Source organism: Tasmannia lanceolata, unplaced genomic scaffold (genome assembly GCF_043159265.1).
Source record: "Tasmannia lanceolata isolate RefF3 unplaced genomic scaffold, GAP_Taslan_0.1 ptg000006l, whole genome shotgun sequence".
Lineage (NCBI taxonomy): Eukaryota > Viridiplantae > Streptophyta > Magnoliopsida > Canellales > Winteraceae > Tasmannia > Tasmannia lanceolata.
This window is the reverse complement of record NW_027518683.1, coordinates 8,210,248-8,233,081: the sequence shown is the minus strand read 5'-3', so window position 1 is coordinate 8,233,081 and position 22,834 is coordinate 8,210,248. Positions and strand designations below refer to the sequence as shown.

The following is a 22,834-nucleotide window of genomic DNA, read 5'->3' as shown; positions in this document are numbered from 1 at the left end:
CAGGTCAATGTCAAAAGGCTCAAGCATATCCATCATGCTTGATCAATGGTCTACATTCATCCCTGCTTTTTATAACTTCAACTTCTATATTTTAAGAGGGTGGGAATTTTTATCGTAAGCAAACTTATAGGAGCAATGCCTAGACACACAGGAGCCCTTGGGCGCCCCCACCGGTCAAAGTCTCTTTATGATAGATATGACTCTGATTTTCTGCCCAATCCTAAATGGGTTTTGGCCAATGAGAGAGCCCTTTCCCTGTTTTTTTTGCAAGGCTCCCGTGAGTCCAGCATTCCTCAACTTTATTTTATTTTTTTGTATATACGTTCGAGGTGGCCTGTTAATATTTGTCAGATTAGACATAGGAAAGTCTGACCGTTGGATCATATTGGAGACAGATTGGGCAAGTTGGTTAATTTAGGCAACCTAGATAGATTAGGCCATAGTAATCTAGTTTTGATTCTATGTTTATCTTGTAATTGATTGACAGTCTTTATAAAGCATCTATTTTTTTTATTTTTTTTAAAAAGAAGCTCAATTTCTATATCATTTCCCATCTACAGAATGTACAGTCCAGATCTTCTAACCGATAAGCCAAGCGTATCCACTCCAAGAAAATAAACACACACGAAGAAGAACTCCAAGATCTATATACAAAAGCACTCCAAGATTACTATTTACAGCTCCTGCCCATTAAATTACAATCCAAATCCAAAAACAGAAAAGAAAAAAAAATAAAATAAAAAATGTTTCAACCTCAAGACCAGGACAAAAACAATCACGAGCTTTCAGTTAATGGCAGGCATCGTCACCGTCACCGTCACCGTTACAGTTGGAACCGTTATTGTCCCCCTGCCACGTCCAAACAATATCCTTGAGCGCCGGTCGGATATCATCCTCACAGAATTTGGCATATTCCAACGAATCTCCGGCCGACTTAGAAAATTCCACCACCGCAACCTCCGGCGCCACCTCGAAAATCTCCGCCGTGACAGCTAATCTTCCCTTCCTCCCTTCCACTCCCCCTTGCATCTTTATTTTAAACTCCTTCACCTTACAAAACCTAAATTTCAGACCCTTCGCCACACTCTCCAGCTTCGCCATGATCGCAGATCCAGAACATCTCGACGTGAATATCGATCCCGCCTTTCGTTTGTTCTCGAACAGATTCGATAGATCGAATCCTGATGACATAGATGAGATCAATTCAAATGCGTTAAAGAAAGGCGGGGATGGAGATGGAGATGGCAAAATAGGTATAGCTCCTAAAGCTGATTTTGTTTCATCTTCTTCGAATTTTTCTGGTAATTCTTCTATAGAGAAAGCTAGAGGTCTCTTGAATCCTTTCTTGAACCAAGGGATTTCCATTATAGAAGCAATCGAGATCCGTTTTTCAGGATCTGCAACGAGGAGTTTAGAGATCAAGCGTCTAGTTTCAGTAGAAAACCAGGGAGGGAACTCGAATTCGGCTTTGAAAACTTTCCGATACATGTGCATGATGTTATCAGCTTGGAAAGGGAGAAATCCTGCGAGGAGAACAAAGAGGATGACTCCACATGACCAGATATCAGCTTTTGCTCCATCATAACCTTTCTTCCTCAAAACCTCCGGCGCGACATAGGCCGGAGTTCCGCACTGCGTGTGGAGGAGTCCGTCGTGCCGGAGCTGCTCCGGCAAGGCGGAGAGTCCGAAATCGGAGATCTTTAAATCCTCGTTCTCGTCGAGGAGGAGATTCTCCGGTTTCAGATCTCGGTGAGAGACGCCCCTGCTGTGGCAGAAATCAACGGCGCTGATCAGCTGTTGGAAGTATTTCCTTGCTTGATCTTCTTTAATCTTTCCTTTTGCGACCTTTGCGAAGAGCTCTCCTCCTCGAACATACTCCATGATGAAGAAGATCTTTGATTTAGTAGCCATAACTTCTTTTAGCTCTACAACGTTGGGATGTCTGACGAGTCGCATCACAGAGATCTCTCGCTTGATCTGATCGATTAAACAGTCTTTCTTCACATGATCTTTGTTTATGACTTTAATTGCAACGCTCTCGCCGGATCGGAGATTTTTCCCGTAATAGACCTTGGCAAAGGTACCTTGACCTAGAAGCCTTCCCATCTCGTACTTTCCGAAGAGCAGATTCCTCGGATTCTGATGCTGCATCTCCAGGTTCATGGGGAGAAAAATGGAGATCGGTTTTGGAAGATCGTGGCCTGTTGATAACCACAAAAGTCAGAGATTAATGTTTGGATTTATCCACCGTTTCATGTGAAAGAAAACAGGAGATTCAGGAAGTGGAATCCATGAGAGGACTGCAGATATGCACATAGCCATTACAATCTGAAAAGGAAAATCTCTCACTCTCTCTCTCTCTCTCTCTCTCTCTCTCTCTCTCTAAGAGGGTTTCTAGTAGAGCAGTTTAAAGGAAACGAGATGGATTAGAAAATAATAAGAGAAGGAAAACAGGAAGAAGAAACGGTGGGAATTCGTTGTCTTGCTGTCATTGGAGGAGCGCTTCTCACTCTGTATTGAGACTTGAGAGCACATAGAAATAGACAGAGAGGACATACAGCTGGCTCTTTTCTCTCTCTCCTGAGCACATAGAAATAGAGAGAAGCCCTTCTTAAAAGTTAAAATGTACAGCTGGCTGTAATTAGAAAATCGCTATCGCCCTTCGCCCAAGCAAAAGCTCCGAAACAACGAAAAAGGAGTCGTCTCGTAACGGCAAGGTTATTTTTAAATATTCCGTGCGCGTTTCTTGGAGGAAACTTCGTTCCACTTCCATTGCCTTCCAAAAAAAGAAAATTAGATGAGCGAAACGTCATGATCTTCTTCCTTGTTTTTACTCAAAGTGGAATCTGGAAATTCTGAAGATACGAGACAATAATCTTCTTAAATAATGATTATTGGGGTATTAAATAAGCAATCTCTAACGTTAATCATGTTTGCCACACTTATGATGACATTTTATTGGTTAATCCCCAATGTTGAATTGCAAGAGAAACTAAGAGGGCCCCTGCATCTATCATTCCTCACTTTTTCAAATATGTAAGTAAACAAGTGATAGGGAAAAAATTAAATAAAATATACACAAATTTCTAGTTATAAAAACCATAGCCTTTCATGTAGAGACAATCGATAAGCCCGAACAACACGTTCTCCCTGACCAAATCCCTCTGTTTCATGATTTTCATCTTCTTCAAAACAGTCCTTACAATGCAGGGAAGATCCGCGTATCCACCTCAGAGAAAACAAAGCTTCGAGACTGATATTGTATTGAATAATTGTGCAGTGAAAGATACCACAAAAGAAGTATATTTATTGTTGTGAACTAAGGGCACCAAATAGCCCTTCACGATGATCCGATGATAATCCAGAGACAAAAGTGTGTTTTCATATATGTAAACAAAGCACACAGAATACATGTGGTTCATTCACCACAGCCAGGGAGAATACTTCAAAATATTTCACTATGTGGAGAATAAAAAGCACTCACCAGATTACAAAAGCACAGAGCTCCTTCTGAATTACAACACAAACTCAATACTGCCTAAGATCCAAGCGTCAACGCTGCCTAGTTGGCCGTAACTCTTCACCTTCGTTCCTCAAGAGATCTAAAATCTCTTGAGCCTTTGCATCCTCTTATCTAACCTGGACAAGAGAGAGAGAGAGAGGAAAAACCCCACAATCTTGAATCCTTGTATTTTTCGTAATTCTCCTTTAAGACGTTTTTCATTTTTTTTTCGTATTCAATCCTTTTGCCGTGAAAAGTCAGCTATCCGAGAGTCCAATTTAAATAGAAACTTCTATTTATAAAATCTCATGCCTCTTAATACAAGAGTCCTAATAGAGTAATAGACCACCACTTGGCATCAACTAGGTCTAAAACAAAACACCTCATGCTAAGTGATGCATGTTCATCATATATAGGTCTAAAACAAAACACCTCATGCTAAGTGATGCATGTTCATCATCGTATCTTGAAGATCAACGGTCAAGATCGTCATAAACTTGATCGGACCCACCTGGATCCCACAGATCGGAAGATATTAGACGGCACCCAAATCAACGGTCCACTTTGATTACGACCAATCCTATTTTAGTTTGTTTTTAATTAGGATTTACTTTAATTTTTTTTAGAAATTTCTATTTAGTTGACGTCCAAAAGGAGATTGAGCGGAGAGACTTTAGGAGTTTTACTTTTGGTAGGATTTTCCAGTAATATTAGGAAGTAGTAGAGAAATTTTAGGTAAAGAAGATTTAGATGAATTCTGAGATCTATTAGAGATTTATTTTGAAGAGAAGCTTTAGGAGAATAGTTGGACGTCTATCAGAGTTTTGGAGATTTAATCCTTCTTATTTTCTTTCCTTGTTGTATTAGGATTAGGAAACCTAGTATTTATAGGATTTAGTATGCCAAAGCCTATACATATAGGCAATTGTAAACGTTTCTTTAAGCTTTGATTACGCGAGCCATCTACTGCTTGCTTTCTATAGTAAGTTTTGTTCTTAATTTTTATTTTGTTTTACATGTAAAATAGCCCCTAAATCCTACCTACAAACAGTCCCAAGATTTCAGCCGAGACCTACCTCCTATCCATCCCTAAAACCGGCTCACAACCTCTTTGTTTCAGCCCCATTAACAACCCAAATTTCAGCCCTCATTTACCCAATTCCCAGCCATAGTTTCCTTAGTTTTGGGAGCCCACGAGAGTAGCTTCTAATCATTTTCAGCCCAGCCAATTCAATTAGCCTTAACTAAGCATCCAACAACGCTTTTTCTTTATTAATCAAGAAACCCATTCTTGCGTAGTTTAGTGATTAACTTTCGAACCCAAACCTTGACTAATAGCCTTCTATCTTGCCATTAAAAGTAAATTATCGAATTTTCCTTGGAACTTCCAAATCTTTCTTCCGCCATACGCCCCTGCGTTACTAAGCCACATGCCTAATAAAATTCAGCGTAATTTCAATAGGGAAATGATTTTTGGGCTCAATGTTTTGATAAACTTGTGCTCCAACTTTTGTTGTGTAGTATTTAAAGGTCTATGAGAGGAATATTAAGGTTCTCAAAAAGCTCTTCAAGCCCTTAAATACTACATGACAAACATGTGGAGCGCATATTTATCAAAACAGTGGACCGCTGAGATCATTTCCCTTTCAATATTAATGGGATCAAATGATGGTAAAAGTGTACCCACTTCACAATTTAGCCCCACATCAGATCTTTTCACAGCTAGTGACATCTAAGAAGATGCAAATAAAAATGAAATACGACCACTATGACAATAGCTCTAAAGCACATAAATGCTTGGAATTAGTAGTAAAAATGTTACTTCATGAAGATTTGTCGACAAACAGTGCCTGTCCATTTTCCTTCCACTTTTGGATGGGTTAGAATGATCATATGGACATGATATTTGGTACACACCCCACCAATGTAAAGGCCCTTTAAACCTGTCGCATACCAACCTGGGTCCTACCCAATCCCATACCTAGGCAGGCTCTCATTTAGGACCGTAACATACCACCACGTTTCCGCATCCGCCGTCCTCGGCGGCCCACTCTGTGACGGCTTTCACTCTGGCATTTTTTCCAGGTAGCCCTTTCCACAGGTCGCCCCTTTCGCGGCGGCCCACTCTGTGGCAACTTCACTCTGGCCTTTTTTCCAGGTAGCCCTTTCCACAGGTCACCCCTTACGCGGCGGTCCACTCTGTGGCAGCTTTTACTATGGCAGCTTTCACTCTGGCTTTTTACCAGGTAGCCCTCTCTAGGTAGTCCTTTCCACAGGTCGCCCCTTCCGTGATTCGAACATGGGACGTGATAGCTGCTCTGATACCAAATGTTAGGTACCTTACCGATACACCAAAAGCTCCAGAGCTGATGGAACGTGTTAGGCAAGGCCCTTGAAACCTGTCTCGTACCAGGCTGGGTCCCACCTAGTCCCATACCTAGGCAGGCCCCTATTTAGGACCGTAACACAAATGAATGCTTTGGATCACCCCAAAAAGTGTATACACTTTTTACATTTAAGATTAGAAAAAAGAACAAATTGAAGAAATAGAGATTTTCCACTAATCTTGAATGCATTACAATCAAACCAAATGAGTATTTCCTCTATAAACATAGAAACAACAAGATTTGGGAAGATAAACATAGAAAGAGATTCGAGAGGATTTGGGAAGATAATCCTAATGAAGCTAACTTGTCTAAACTGAACAACTACTTAATCCATCACCCAAGCAATCCATCGGTGTGATTTCTCGCACTCTAACACAAACCACATTAGTCACATTATGATGGACAAATGACATGTCAAGAGAATGCATGCGAAGAAACCTTTCAATGAAATCATTTTCACTGAATCTGATCCTTACAACGACCTAATGCCTACACCAATAATGCAAACCACCAGCACCACCAGTTACTTGGATTCATTGCATTGGCAAGCATTTCTTGGAAAGAATACAAGTGTCCAGACCCCACTTGTCTGCTTTCAGTTAATGTGGGACCCATCACGTCATCCTACCCTCTCAGTTGTCTAATATTAAAATCAAGCCTGCCAGCTCCATAACGTGACACTTGGCAATACCAAATAATTGACTTCTTGTGTGTGTGTAGATAATGGACTGAAATGGTCAAATGGATCCAAAAGGATCCATCTTTCGCTACCTTGTTGAACCCTAAAACACATGACACAAACATAGGTGGATCCGATCCAAATTGAGTCCGTAGAGAGGTCACCTTAATTGCAATTTTAATAGGGAAATGATTTCTAGGCTCAATGTTTTGATAAACATGCGCAGGTCTGTTAGAGGAATATTACGGTTCTCAAAAAGCTCTTCAAGCCCTTAAATACTACACAACAAATATGTGGAGCGCATGTTTATCAAAACAGTGGACCGCTGAGATCATTTCCCTTTCAATATTAATGGGATCAAACGATGGTAAAAGTGTACCCACTTCACAATTTAGCCCCACAGCAGATCTTTTCACAGTTAGTGACATCTAAGAAGATGCAAATAAAAATGAAATACGACCACTATAACAATAGCTCTAAAGCACATAAATGTTTGGAATTAGTAGAAAAAATGTTACTTCATGAAGATTATCTGTTTGGCTGCAAAAAGCAAGGAAGATGGCTGTCTATTTTTGGGAATATGAAATACCAAATGTTGTTTGGTTGTCAATTTTTAGCTCAAATTCCATTGGACTACTAGACATGGAAGAGACATCATTATTAGTGTAGACACCCCATTTTGACCGATCCCAAATAACCTTGTTTGAATAAAAACCTTTTCAAATTAATGATCTACTGTCCCAAATTATGCCTTAGGATAATTTAGGATCCCATTTAGGTACCTCTAAAATTTCAGAAAAATCCGTCGCGGTTTGCCTAGCGAACAAGCAAGGTAGGTAGCTTAGTGTAAAATAGTGTAGCAGAAGGAGGGTAGTTTATTTAGTCTGAGGGCTGTCTTGTCAGAATATTTTGTTGTCTAAATAGCAGCAGGAAGGTGTCCCTGGACATTTAAAGGGGCACGAATTTATTTTCTAATTTTCCATTACACCATTTTTTTTTATGAACCACCCCATTCAAAACTAAACCAAGTTAAAATATATCTAATGGAGGTGTCTTTTAAACTTAAGGGGCCCGAAACATTTGCCTGAATATCTATAAATAGACATTAGCTTGCAAGAAAAAGAAAAAACTCATTTTTCAGATCTCATTCTTTTTAGAAAAACCTAGCAGAGTGAAATCCCCAAACCCTCGAAGTTGAAACCCTAACTCTCTTATTTCTTCTTCTCCGGTTGATCTCCAGCACACCTCCGGCCATAATCCTTCCTCTATGATCATCTTTTAACAGTCATTGATACTTTAAGTTTTTTTTATTTTTCATTCCTTTTCATCTATTTCTTTGATTCAAACCCTAGCTCATTTCCATTTTTTCCGGCCTTCTTCTCTGGTCTTCTTCTCCGGCCGTCCTACCGGAGTGTCGATTGAACTCCTCCTTGTGATTATTTCACCTTCTGCTATTTTCTTTTCTATTCATTTCTCTGGAAAAAACCTAGATCCAGCACAAAATAGAATCCTAACCTGATTTACCTCTTTTCTGATTTTCTTCTCCGGCAAACTTGTCCAGATTATGAAAAAAAAAAAAAAAAACTTCGACTGATGTCCTCTTTTTGATATTTCTCCTAAGCTAAATCCTAAATCTGTAACATTCAGTCTGTGAAACCTCAAATTCCAATTTCAGATTCAACTGTGATTTACATCTTAGGAGATTTCTCGACAATTTCAAGGGAAGAGCTAAGGTTTCTGTGATATTCTTCAACAACAGTTCTATCGGCATCACGTCTAGTTCTTCAATCTTCTCTTTTGTGAATTTCCACCATTAGCAAGTTCAGAGAAGAGATATTCTTTTCAATAGAAAAGAGAGACAATTTCAAAGAAAGAAGGAGAAGAATTGTGCTGATTCATTAGTTTCCTCATTTCAATCTGTGATTAATCTTCTACAAGCACAGATTCACCCTCATGACATAAATTTGGATAGCCCCATACACCTTGAATATGACAGCAGGAATCAAGCCTTCTTCATATAGCAGCCCCCTATATGATGTATAGTGGTCCTTCTCTTTTATAGAGTTATGAAAATGTCCATATCTGCTAGATAGTTGCTGTCCTAAATAGCATAGCTATTGTTTCTTATGTTTTCATACTCTTTAATTTTGATTCCTCTTTGCCTTGAAAGATATAATTGATGCTCTACAGATTTAGCGATGTTTTATGATTGATAATAAGTATATAGTTGTTGTCCTATAGATTTTAGCTATGTTCTATGATTAATTATAAGCGTATAACTGCTGTCCATTACTGTATAGCAGCTGTCCTACATGTTTTATGCTCTATAATTGTGGTTCCAATTGAGTTTAAAAGGACATAAGACTGTTGTCCTTCAATGGGATGAGTTGATGAAAATGAAGAGGTGAAATAATATATATGAGAACTGTTTATGATACATGTTCACATTGTTACTGTCAACATGTATCTAGATATTTCAGAGGTTTGATAATGATATTTGCTAGACAAGGTGAGATAGTGTTGTTGAGTGAACATGGTTGTATTGATATAATTGTCATAAATAAATTGTAGATTATGGGAATTGTTGTATCCATATCAAACAATTAGTGTCTTCCTGCTACGGTCAGTTTATTCATAGACGAATTGTCACCTAGAAATTTTATAATAGTATGTTTCTTTCTCTGCTCCTGTATTTAGATGTTCAGCTCATCTCTAAGTTTCTGTAAAATCTATGAGTCTTGCACATACAAACTTCTATTTCTCACAGCACACATCCATGCTATATGAATATATGTGAGTCCTTATTAGTTCTTAAGATTATGTTCATATTGAATGACAGTGAAGGATCAAGATTTACACCACTCTGCTTCAGTGATAGCACTATTATGTTGTTTATTCCTCTTTTAATCCATCTGTCTATTAGAACTTTGAAATTATACTCATAACTCCTTGAGTCTAGTAATTGAAAGCTTGTGAAAATATAATGTATATAATCAGAATAGTAAATGTTGGAAGCAATGCAGGTGTTCCCCTTTTGCACTTATGTTTGAATGCACACAAGATTCTAATAACCTATGATGTATTTCTTTATGAATGCTATAGAATGGCTTTATGATCATGTTTGCCTGTATAATAGAATGGTGTTTAGGTAAATGTTTGAGTACTTCAACATCTGTTTCTCCCATTGCCAGGGCGATGAAGGCGATAGCCCAAGCCCGTATTTAGAGGACTTGCATAGTCCTAATAATGTTTTCCCTTCTAATCTTTTCTTCATTTTATGAGATTGTTTAAGTCTTTCAGGTTTCTTTCCTTTGTCATTTCAAGCCCATCTCTAGGGGGACTTGCACAGTCCAAATAGCATTCCATTTTCTCAAAAGACTTGCCTAGTCTTTTAGATCCAAATCTTTGGAGACAGGCATTATCTCATTAATGAATCAACCTGAGTCAACCCCTAGGAGACTACTTCTAGTCTCACAGGTTTTAAACCCTCTTCTAGTCGAAGACCAACTTGGTCTGTCAGTTATCTCATTTTCTTATCATTGTTTGGGCAATGATAAGGTTACTTGGAGCCCATCCTTGTGCTTAGGAGACTTGCCCAGTCTTGCTAGCATTTTTCTCTATCCTACCTCTGTGTCAAAGAGACTTACCCAGTCTCATTCTCTTGCTAAACCTCTTCTTTGTGCGTCGTTTGGTTTTGGGAGAACATCCTACTCGGCTTGACATCATACCCCTTACCCTTATGGGTATTGGGTTGCACATTTGTTGCACCCTAGGGCTAGGTAGCTGTCCGGCCCGGCTGGATGTTTTACCTTTGCTAAATATGCGCAAGGTCTCTTTTTCCTTGTTACTTGTGAGCTTTATCTTAGCTTGATAGTCTCACCAGCACCATTCTTTATCTCTTTTTCTTTTAGGAGACATGCTTTGTCTCATTAGCACCTCCTTCTTAGAATCCTATTTTCAGAGTCAGTCCTTAGCCTAGGAGTCTGTCCTTAGCTAGAGAGTCTGTTTTTCTTTCAGGAGTCAGTCCTATCATCATAGGGGTTAGGATTTTATCCAACCTCTCATCAAATCTTGTGTTCTTCTATCCGCTCCTGCAAGGTATAGGATGCTGTCCAACCCTTGCAGACCTGTGTTTCTGTTCTTTTCCTCCGCAAAGCATAGGATGCTGTCCAACCTTTGCGGGATATCAGGAGTCTGTCCTCCCCTTATGACGATAGGATTTGTTCCCCTTGAGTCAAAAACACTTAAAAAATAACAAAAACATCTGAAAAACCAACAATCTCAAAAATCTTGAGTCATTAGAAGTAGTTAGGAAATCTGTTCCGAACTACGTTGGCTTGATCCCTTTCAACAGGGTACGTAGTGCAGCTTGGGATCCACATCCCAAGTCCAGCCAAACCTTTAAAAATAAACATTTCAAACCTTTCAAAATTACAAAAATATTCAAACCCTTTTTCAAAAAGATCTTCCCCTAGAGTTAGGAGTCTGTCCTAGCTATTTAGGGTGTTTTAGAGTTAGGAGTCTGTCTTGATTTGTTGATATGGTGTGTCCTGTCGTGTGAGTGTCCCTAGAGTTAGGAGGCCTCGAGTCGATCGGTTAGACATATAGTCGAACCGATGGCTAGACTAGGAAACATATAGTCAGCCCATGGTTTTCCTTAGGTTGCACAGCCTAGTTACACATAGGATGTAGGGCCCACCTGCATTAGCTTAAGGCTAACCAACTTGCATTAGTTAGGGCATATAGAGAGTCCTAAAAATTACAATTCACTTGAATTTAAGTAATCGTACAAAAAGCTTTAAAAATCAGTCGAGTCTAGTGGATTGAGTCTATGATAGCGGTTCTAGATGGTTAGGCATAATAGTTTAGAATAAGGCATCGAACTACGTTGACTCCGATTCTTCCCGAGGCCGGGATACGTAGAGCAGCTGGGATGGATGGCCATCTTGGTCCGAGTCAGGTCTCATTAGAGTTAGGATTCATTTTGTCCAGTCAGGTATAGAGTTGATTTGTGTTGTATGTTTTTGCTGTGTTTTCTTACTTTCATGTACAGATCCTATACATTTAGCTGTAACATGCATGTGTTTGCACACCAGAACTTAGACACCCATTAGGCATGTCACTTATAACCTAGTTTTGCTTAGGTGACACATCTTTCATTTATTTTGTGTATGTGTTTAATTTTCATCTCTGAGACATGCATGATTAGATAGACGTCTTCTCAGAGATATTGATTCCCATTTCATATGACTTTTGCCCAAAATTCTTCAAAATCATTAAGTAAATGGCATAAGAGACCAGGTGCTTGCACTTGGGCGGACGAGGTGCTCTTTGGACCTTCCGAATTCGTAACCAGGCACGAACCCTCTTTTTATAATCTCTGGTTATCCGTTGCAACAGAGCATAGTATGGGATCCTTGGCCCACTTCCTTGGATGGCGACTCTTCTTTGTTTAAGGTACGCCTCGAATCTGGGCTAGGCCCCGAATCGAGAGGTATCTCCCTTTGTATCGCCACTCATGCTGTGAGGGGCATTTCTTTCGAGAGTTCCTTGGTAGAGCTCTCCATTCACGTGGATGATCCTGAGACTGACTCGTGTGGGGGCACGTCCCTCCGCCGCGCCTCTCTCAGATCGGGGTCCACAGGCTGGCGACTCTGCTGGGGATTTCTTGGAACATTGCCTAACTCTGTTAAAATGCCATTTGTTATTAATTTTGAAGAATTTTGAACTAAAATCATTATAAATTGGAATTCAATCGCTTAGAATCCAGGGGCACCAAATAGGTGTTTAAAACAAGGGATTCACACACTGCACAGCATACATCATTTTGTTCTTTATTTTCTTTTATTGATTTTATTATAATTGGCTCCACGGGATAGAAACAATGCGTGCCACATGGGATGTCATTACCCTGTTGGTGCTGTTGTATCTATTTCCAAGCTATGTGCTCGTGCTGCACCCGTAAACACTCGGTGCACTTGTGTTTACAGCAGCCGATGAGCAATGAAGCATACTATGTATAGCACTCGGTGCACTTGTGTTATACATACTAAGTATGGATCATATGCATAGTACCTGATTGAGTCCGGAGCTCTACTTTCCTTTTACATATATTATGTACATGAGTATTTGCTAACCTAGTAAAAACCCAATTAGGACTTGCTTGTACCTATATATGTATTTTGTTCATATAGGAGCGAACATGTGTTACTTACACATGTTGGAACCTAGATTTATGAACCTTGTCCTGTGTATAGATTATTGTAACTCACCTTATGTGGTTACAATGCGGTCCTAGTACACTCACATGTCTGTCTTGAGTCAAGTATCTTGACTCTGTTTGGATATATTTAGGGCTGGTGCCCCTGGTTAGGATATATATGTATATATATATATATATATATGTATTGATTTTTAGATTAGGGTTCTCCCTTTCTCTCTTTAATTAGAGTTCCTTATTCAATTCAGTGGGTTACATCCACTCATTATCCAGTTTCAGATCTAATCTATGACTCTTACTTGCCTTACCATAGTCATGATATGTCATTCGATCTTTCAGCTATTGGATCAGACCCTGTGTCACATAGACTCAACTTTGGTCAAGTTTTATCCAATTACCTTCTTCTCATAACAATGTCATTTTGAGATGCTTAGTATTCTTGTTCAGAGTGCTACATTACTATTTCTTCTTACCCATATACCCTTTGTAGCACTGTCATGCTGTCAAATTTTACCTAGAACCTTTTGTGGATAGAGTTAGATAACCATGAGCTTATCTTATCATTGCCTCATGAGTTTACTTTACCCTGACCTCCCGGTATAGCCGTTATGCTGCCGGATTTTATCCAAATCATTTTGAGCATGACTGCTAGTCCTTAGAGTCGGTTTGCATTTTTTCGATTCCCATTTTCAGTATCAGTTAGCTTAAAAGTTCACTCTTAATGGGAATCTCTGATTTGATCAATTGCGTTCGCGTTCTTTCGTCAGTGACCCATACATGTCATTGTTGGTCATAATCTATTTTATTATCTTTTTTTGGAGGATAACCATTCTTGTGTTGTATCATAGATTCAATTTGTGCATATATTTGTTGTCTACTTGTTTCGTTTTGAGATCTGGCCGATGGCTTCCTTGTTATCCTCATGACCATGATCTATCATCTTGATCTCCTTGATCGTAAAGTTAATATTCATCGCCAGATTTAGATCCAGCCTATGACCTACTTCTGTCATTCCATGACTGTGTTCTATTTTCTGATCTGTTGATCATTCTGATCATAGATGAAAAATCCATTGTCACCAATCGTATCCTTCCTATATAAATGATTGTCAAATTATTCTTATCATTTGCAAGGTCCTTCTTATTCCTTCATAATCTCTATCTTATCTGAATGTCAGGTTCAATCATGTCGAATAATATGTTGAAGATTTGGATAAGTGAAGTCATCAGAACCCTTCCGCGTGAGCATGAGCGAAGCATGATCGATCGGTTCATAAGCACGTTCAATTACTTGAGCGTATCTGGTATAAATTGGAAATTTCTTCAGGCAGTTGCAAAGCTTTGGGATCCCATTCTTCATGTGTTTCGATTCGGTTCCTTTGAACTTTGCCCAATCTTTGAAGATTGGTGCGCCTTGCTAGAGATCACATCTGAAGGACTCTGGATTCAACCTGCAAACATAAACTCTTCTAATTCCCTTTTTTGCGGGTTATTCAAAAATGATATCGTTGATGCCTTACCTTGCTTCAAAGGCACGCATGTAGAGGTCCATATCCTTATTGAAATTTTTTCTAAAAACACTGACCCTACTAACTCCCGTTTCCAAAGCTGTCGGCGTAGTGCCTTAATCTTTGGAGTTTTTGCTCGCCATATCATTCGTGGCGACCCCCGTGTTGCCCCATTGGCTTTGCTGGGCATAGTAGACCAGATTAACAAAGGAAGAAATCCTATTCCTACTATGTTAGCAGAAACTATCTTAGGACTAGATCGTATTGATCCTTCAAAAGTCCAAAATAGTTTCTATGGGTGTGCTAAACTGCTTTATTTGTGGCTTTGTGAAAAGCTTACTATTCTTAAGCCACAAAACTCCATTAAGTATACCCTTAGGGATCATTCGTCATGGCAATCAATGGCCAACCAACCCCAATCCATTGACGAATGGCACCATTGGTTGCAGCATGTAGACCATGACCAACTTCACATGGTGAGTCATTCATGCCTTCAGGTCATTACTAGTACTTACCCATATTCCTTTGTATATCTTATGGGTTTGGAAAAATCAACCTTCTACGCACCCATGCGTTTGCTTTACCAGATTACGGGAAAGCCATATCCTCCCAGAATCGTAACTCCTCCTCTTTGCGAGAAACTTACTCCTGATCTCATCCAGTCTATTGTAACTGCCTGGAGAAACAAAGTCATCAGTCAGAGATTTGCTCTATCGTCTAAGATCGAGCGGAATGATTTTTCAGAAGAACCTGAGGGAAAGAGAGCCCGTATCGAAAGACCTTGAAGACCCTATCATATTTTTTGTCGTATTGATTTCTTCAATTACCATTTGTTTATCTAATTGAAATCAAAGACTGATGTTTTCATCAATTGTAATCCCAAATTTCTTATCAATGAAAGTGTGTTTTCTGTTTCTCTTGTCATTATTTGGTGAGAATAGTTTATCTCAATTATCAATTTTTTTAATCTAGTGTTCATATTTCTTCTCAGGATTCTTGACTGAGCAACCATTGCTCCAAAGAAAATTACCTTTCCAAAACCAACCTGGTCCCGTCAGTCTTCTGATTCCAGGCTGAGTAGACAATCTTTGTCGCCTGTTTCATTTACTTCTCCAGCATTACCTGTGTCTCATTTTCAAGAAATACTCTCGCCCATCCAACCCACCCCAGTCTCAATGGCAGATCCCGCTAATCCTATGATAGCTATCCAAGAGATGTTAATAGGCCTTACTCGTGACATGGCAAGTATGAAGGAAGAAATGACTCACATGAAGACCCAGATTAGTGATAAAGCTTCTGCTTCAAAAGGAGGACCAACGTTTCATCAACCTCCTCGTGTTGCATCTCCAGAGTTGAATAGACCCACTATCTCGCCATTAGAAGTTGATATGGATGATGGACAATACGCTGAAGAGTATTGTATCCCTAGGATCAATAAGGAGAAAGAAATGTATGAGAAATTTGAGAGAGAGATGTCTAAGAAGTTCGGGAAGTTGGCTCAAGAGATGGAGCACATGAAAGTCCAGGGACCGAAAAAATTTGACGTCTCCGAATTGATGATGTCCTCTGCAGTGGTTTTACCACATAATTTCAAAGTCCCAGATTACGATAAGTATGACGGGACTGGATGTCCTCGGAACCATGTAAGGTGGTTTATTATCCTCTCACAGCAATATGGCCTGAATCATGAACAGATGGCCCAGCTATTTCCTATTTCTTTGATAGGGATAGCAAAGAAATGGTTCCTAAGACTGAAACCAGATGAGGTCAGGACCATGGAAGATATCTCTGACCAGCTTATTGAACAATTTTCAATGGAGGAGGGGATAGAGGTCACAAAGAGGGACCTCAAACAGTTGAAGCAAGGTCCTCAAGAGACCTTTACTTCATTTATCAGGCGCTGGAGGCGCAAATCTGCTCAGTTAAATCAAAGGTTATCAGAAAAAGATCAGATAAAGTTGGTGGTCAAGAGTCTGTCCACTCAATATTTCCATTTCATGGCGCCCCAGCATTATCCTAATTTCGATCATTTGATTCAGACGGGAACCCAAACTGAGGATGCCATCGGCAAAGGTCTAAGGGCTAGACCATCGTCATCCGAAGTCAGAGAGGGCAAGCGGCCAATGGTTATACAGAAAGAGGTGAATAGTGTGAACTATGTCAGACCAGTGGCAAGAGCAGTAACTGAGGTGTCAAGACCTGCAGAGAGGCAGGCGCCTAAGCAATTTGATCCGCTTCCTTATCCTTACCCTGTTATTTTGAAGAAACTAATTAGGGATAAGAAAATAAAGCTTCCTGATATCAGGCCAGTACCGGATCCATTGCCTAAGTATTGGAGATTAGACCAATACTGCGAATATCATCGGAATTCGGGCCATCTGACAGAAAGATGCCTAGCTCTGAAGTATGCTATTCAGAAGATGATAGATAATAAAGATTTGGAAGTGGAGCGACCTAGTACTACTCAAAACCCCCTCCCAAATCATCGTGCTGTTCCTCCGCCTGTAATCAATGCTATTTTTGTCAATGAACCTATTCTTGACCCTTCAAATCTCATTTGTGCTATAACATCCGATAAACCCTATGTGCTGAGGTTGGATGATGAGGAGATCGAAGATTTGACGAGGGAAAAGCCTTATGTCATTTCCCTGGCTGATGGTGATTTTGCAGAGTCTTCTTCTCGATCTTATATACTTCATTGTGAAGATGTTGAAGAAGAGCAGATGAACAAAACACCGTATGTACTGAGAATCGAGGATGATGATTTGTTATTCCTCGATGACCAGTGTGATGAGCTTCAGCATGTAACAAGGGGTGGCCGTGTATTCAAGCCCCCAGAGTTGAGTGCAGAGAATCCAGCAGAAATAGCAAGGGCTGTAGGAACTCAGAGGCTGAATAAGCCTGTTACAGAGGAAGAGGATGATAATCTGTTAAAACAGTTGAAGAAGACCCAAGCGAATATTTCCATATGGGGCCTGCTTATGTCTTCTTCCAAGCACAGGAAAGTAATACTCAAGGAGTTAAATGCTGCACAAGTATCTATTGATGTTACACCTGATGAGTTGGTGAGCCTGGTCACTCCGGCCAGAACATCTAAGGTTTTATCCTTCACAGATGAAGACCTTCCTCCTGAGGGTAAAGACCATACTAAACCTCTCAAAATCACTTTAATTTGTAATAAGAAGAAAGTTCCTGAGGTATTAGTAGACAATGGGTCTGCTCTGAATGTTTGCCCATTGAGCACGGCAACTACCCTTGGATTCGGACCGGAGAATTTTGTCCCCTCTGAGCAAGGCATTCTAGCATACGATGGAACCCGTCGTGATGTCATCGGGACTTTGGTCACTGAAATCCAAATAGGAGGTGAGGAATTTGAAATAGAATTCCAAGTCCTCGATATCAAGGCATCCTTCTTGTTGCTGCTTGGTCGCCCATGGTTGCACAGGGTTGGGGTTATACCATCCACGCTGCATCAGAAGTTGAAATTTGTTCGAAATAACAGGGTGGTCACTGTGAAAGGCGACCCTGATTTGGAAATAGGCCAAATTTCTCAGGAGTTGGTTGTTGACAAAACAGACGATATAAGCTTAACCGGCTTTTCTCTGGAGGTGACCGCTATCACTATGGAAGAGGCGATGAATGAAGAGATCTTCTTCCTAAGTAGTACCAATTCCAAAGTTGTCAAGATAATTCGCAAGCAAGGATATATGCCTGGTGCCGGGTTGGGCAAATATCATCAAGGTATGATTGAGTTCCCAATGCTCAAGACCTTCAATGGCCTGTTTGGGTTAGGATACGAACCCACCAAGAAGGAGATCATAGAGATGAAGCGTTATATGCTGAAGTGGGCCGAGTGTCGTCGCCGTGGTTTAGACTTGCCTATGGGACCTCTGAATTTGACAATGAATGGTCATTTTCGCAAGGAGGGAGCAGATGTTCCATTCTGTGGTTTCGCTGAGGCTTGGGTTGATGAGTCGACTGGGCAAAGGTTGCCAGGGTTTGAAATTTTCTTTGACCTCGAGCTACCAAAAAATGAGTTAATAAGTGTACAGATCGCAGAGATAGAGTCAGAGACCGATTGGGCTGACTGTATGGTGCCAGAATTTCTGAACTCACTTTTTGAGGATGGGTCACAGATGATAGCTGTTATTGACAGGAGCACAGTAATTCTGAACCCGGCACATCTTATCACCTCGGCGGAGGGACCTTTGACTAACTGGACCTCTCAGGTCCTACCTCAGGTTACCTTTCAGTATGGTCATACTTCTTCAAAAGAGTTAGTAAGGTCTAAGTATGAGTCTGTTTCCGAGTCAGATACAGAGTCTGTCATTTCTAACTCTTCTTTTGATGCAGGTACTGTAGAGGTCAAGTCAACCCTTGAAGTCGGTGATGTGTCTCTTGCTAGTGAGGTCGAGTTTGAAGATATTTCTACTGATGTACTTGATGCTTCTCATGCACATATTTCTGATTATGTTGACACTGATGTCAACATGTCTGTTTCTAAGTTTGTAAATACAATTCCAGAGTCTGTAAAGCCTGATGTGGGCTATTCATCATCTGATGTATTCAATTCATCTTTCAATGAAATAAAGGACTCTTCATTGTACTTTCCTGTTTCAATTTCTTCTACTGAATCTGCTTTAAAACCTGATAATAATAATAATAATCAAGACTCCCCCTCTGATGAGGATGCCGACGAACCTCCCCCTGAAATCAAACATCTGATTCAACAGGAGGGAGTCGCCGAGCAAAACCACTCGAAGAGGAAGTTGAAACTGTGAATATAGGTGATGAAACTTTGATTCGGGAAATAAAGATTGGCAAAACTTTATCTCCTGAAGAGCGCGAAGAATTAATCGCCTTGCTTAAAGAGTTCAAGGAGGTTTTCGCTTGGTCTTACGATGACATGCCGGGATTGAATGAGGAGATTGTTCAGCATCGATTACCATTAATCCCTGGCATCAAGCCCAAGAAGCAGAAACTCCGAAAACTCAAGACAGAATGGGAGTTGAAAGTTTATGAAGAAGTCAAGAAACTTCTAGAGGTGAAATTCATCCAAGTGGTTGAATACCCCGAGTGGCTCGCTAATGTAGTACCAGTGCCCAAAAAGGATGGGAAGGTTCGAATGTGCGTTGATTTTCGGGACCTGAACAAAGCAAGTCCAAAAGATGATTTCCCATTGCCAAACATTGATCTCTTGGTAGATAATACTGCTGGACATGCTCTCTTATCCTTTATGGATGGGTTCTCGGGATATAACCAGATCAAGATGGCACCTGAGGACATGATGAAAACAGCATTCATTACTCAGTGGGGTACATACTGCTACAGAGTAATGCCGTTTGGTTTAAAGAATGCTGGTGCCACTTACCAGAGAGCTGCAACTACTCTTCTTCATGATATGATTCACAAAGAAGTCGAAGTCTATGTAGATGACATGATCGTTAAAGCAAAGACTAGACCAGAGCATACAGTTGCCTTGAGAAAATTCTTTGAAAGAATCAGGAAATATCAGCTTCGCCTGAATCCAAACAAGTGTGTATTTGGAGTTACATCAGGAAAACTCCTTGGATTTATGGTCAGTGAAAGGGGAATTGAGGTGGATCCTCAAAAGATCAAGGCAATCCAGGAAATGGAACCGCCTAAGACAGAAAAGCAGATCAGAGGTTTTCTTGGGAAAGTTCAATACTTGAGAAGGTTCATATCTCATTTGACTATGACATGTGAACCAATTTTCAAGCTTTTGAAGAAGAATTCTTCGAAGAAGTGGAATGATGAATGTCAGGAAGCGTTTGAAAAGGTTAAGCAATGTTTATCTTTGCCTCCTGTTCTATCACCCGTCATTCAGGGCCAACCCTTGTTGATGTATTTGTCGATTACAAACACTGCAATGGGTTGTATGCTTGCTCAGAAAGATCCAGAGTCTAAGCGAGAAAAGCCTATCTATTATATCAGTAAGAAGATGTTGGAATATGAGATAAAGTACTCTGTTTTGGAGAAAACTTGTCTAGCATTGGTTTGGGCTACTCAAAGGCTTAGACACTATTTGTTGTCAAACAAGGTTCTTTTACTTTCACGGATGGATCCGTTGAAGTACTTGTTTGAGAAACCCGCCCTTACTGGAAGAACTGCAAGGTGGTTGTTATTGTTATCTGAGTTTGACATCATTTATGTCACTCAGAAGTCCATCAAAGGACGGGTTATAGCTGAGCAGCTGGCTGATTCTCCTACAGAGGAGAATGTTTTCCTGAAAACTGAGTTTCCTGATGAAGAAATAATGGATATTGAAGAAAACACTCCAAGTACCAAATGGTTGATGTATTTTGACGGAGCAGTCAATAACCAAGGTCGAGGAGTGGGTGCAGTGTTGATATCTCCAAAGAAAGAGTATATCCCTTTATCCATTAAGTTGCAGTTTGAGTGCACGAACAACATGGCAGAATATGAAGCTTGTATAGCAGGACTCGAGGCAGCTTTAGCTCTTCAAGTTCAAGATATAGATGTGTTTGGGGACTCAATGCTCATTATTTGTCAAACCAATGGGCAATGGAAAACTCGAGAGGATAAATTGATCCCTTATAACGCATATTTGGAATCTCTGGTTAAAAAATTCAAGAATATCACTTTTACTCACTTGTCTAGAACCAGGAACCATTTTGCTGATGCTTTAGCAACTTTGGCTTCGATGCTAGACATCTCTGCAACTATGGAGGTTCAGCCGTTAGCTGTCAGATTGCAGTGGGCTCCTGCGCATGTGAATGCGATAGAAATATTGGCAAGATGTCCGGATGGGAAACCCTGGTATACGGATATCAAGAACTTCATTTCTGGCAAGGGTCACCCTCCTGACGCTTCAAGCAAAGAGAGGAAAACTCTTCAGAGGCTAGCTACCAACTTCATCATTTGTGGTGAAGAGCTGTATAGGCGATCTTTTGACGGAATCCAACTCTTATGTGTTGATGAAAACAAAGCTGTGGAGCTTATTGAACAGACTCATGAGGGAGTTTGTGGACCGCATATGAATGGCAAGATGTTATCTAGAAAAATTTTAAGACTTGGATTTTATTGGCTCACAATGGAAGCAGATTGCTTTGCCTTTGTGAAGAAATGCCATAAGTGCCAAGTTTATGCGAATCTTATTCATGTTCCTCCGTCAGAATTGCATTCTTTGACTTCGCCGTGGCCATTTTCAGTATGGGGGATTGATATCATTGGAAAAGTTTATCCGAGGTCTTCAAGCGGGCATGAGTACATTCTAGTCGCGATTGACTATTTTACGAAATGGATTGAAGCTGCTTCGTACGCTTCCATCACTTCGAATACAGTTGCGAAGTTTATCCGCACCAACATTATTTGCAGATACGGAATACCTCATGAGTTGATTTCAGATAATGGGTCGCAATTCAAGAAAGAGGTGTTACACCTGTGTGAAGAATTCAAGATAAGACATCACAAGTCATCTCCTTACAGACCTCAAACAAATGGTGCTGTAGAGGCAGCGAACAAGAATATCAAAGTCATTATCAGTAAGATGACTGAGACTTATAAAGACTGGTCGAATAAACTCCCTTATGCCTTGTGGGCTTATCGGACATCGATCAGATCCTCTACAGGTGTAACTCCATATTCTCTAGTGTATGGAATGGAAGCAGTCCTCCCTGTTGAAGTGAGAATCCCATCCCTAAGAGTTATGATGGAAGCGAATCTGTCAGAGTCTGAGTGGGCAAGAGCTAGACACCAGGAATTGCAGATGATTGACGAAAAGAGGTTGAGAGCCTTGTATCACATCCAAGGATATCAAAGGAGAATCGAAAGAGCCTTTAACAAGAAGGTCAAGGTTCGAGATTTGAAGCCAGGAGATATCGTCTTAAAGTCCTATAGGGCACCGGTATTTGATTCCAGAGGAAAGTTTAGGCCAAATTGGTCTGGTCCTTACATTGTTGATGAAGTCCTGCCTGGAAAAGCCGTAAGACTCCTCGATGAAAGTGGAGAAAAATTAAATGAACCTACAAACCTGGATCAATTAAAGAAGTATTACGCTTAAGTACACCAGAAAGCCATCTTTGATCGATTTGAGCTTTGAGCCAACAACCTATATGTTTAAAACCATTTGCAAACCCTTTAGGCCAATAAAAAAATAATACTCCATTTCTTTGACAAACTCAAACCAGGGGCATCTTTTATGACTTGCGTCATAAAAGATATTGAACTTGAACTACATTATGACCTGATCCCTTTTTAAGGATACGTAGGTAGCCTGATTAATTCAGGATCGGTCATATCTTTCGTAGCATTTTGAAAATAAAAATTTTTTGAAACCCCAAATGGGCGAACTACGCAAACCTGATTCCCATTTCTTCAGGGATACGTAGGCAGTCTGGAGGGTCCAGATTCGGTTTAAAATACATGCGATCAAAGTTTATCCTGCTTGAACCTAAGCCAACCTTAAAGTCTTTCTGGTGTATTTTAGGCCCAGGTTTGTAGAGAAACAGAAAAAAAGAAAAAATGATGGAGTCTTAGACCCGCTAGACTGAAAACC

The 22,834-nt window shown here is 40.2% G+C and overlaps 1 protein-coding gene across 1 annotated transcript; it reads right to left on the bottom strand.

The window, feature by feature from the left end:
- Window positions 1-627: 627 nt before the first annotated feature.
- LOC143879532 (CBL-interacting serine/threonine-protein kinase 5-like) lies at window positions 628-3,720 on the bottom strand. The gene is made up of 2 exons (XM_077381964.1): window positions 3,485-3,720; window positions 628-2,201 (listed from the first exon to the last, which is right to left on the bottom strand). The coding sequence occupies exon 2, from the start codon at window positions 2,161-2,163 to the stop codon at window positions 790-792; it is 1,374 nt and encodes a 457-aa protein (XP_077238079.1). The 5' UTR covers window positions 2,164-2,201; window positions 3,485-3,720; the 3' UTR covers window positions 628-789.
- Between the last annotated feature and the right edge of the window lie 19,114 nt (window positions 3,721-22,834).

Bases quoted from the DNA above. Each gene is read 5' to 3' on its own strand.
- LOC143879532 (XM_077381964.1), bottom strand. From the start codon at position 2,163: ATGAACCTGGAGATGCAGCATCAGAATCCGAGGAATCTGCTCTTCGGA.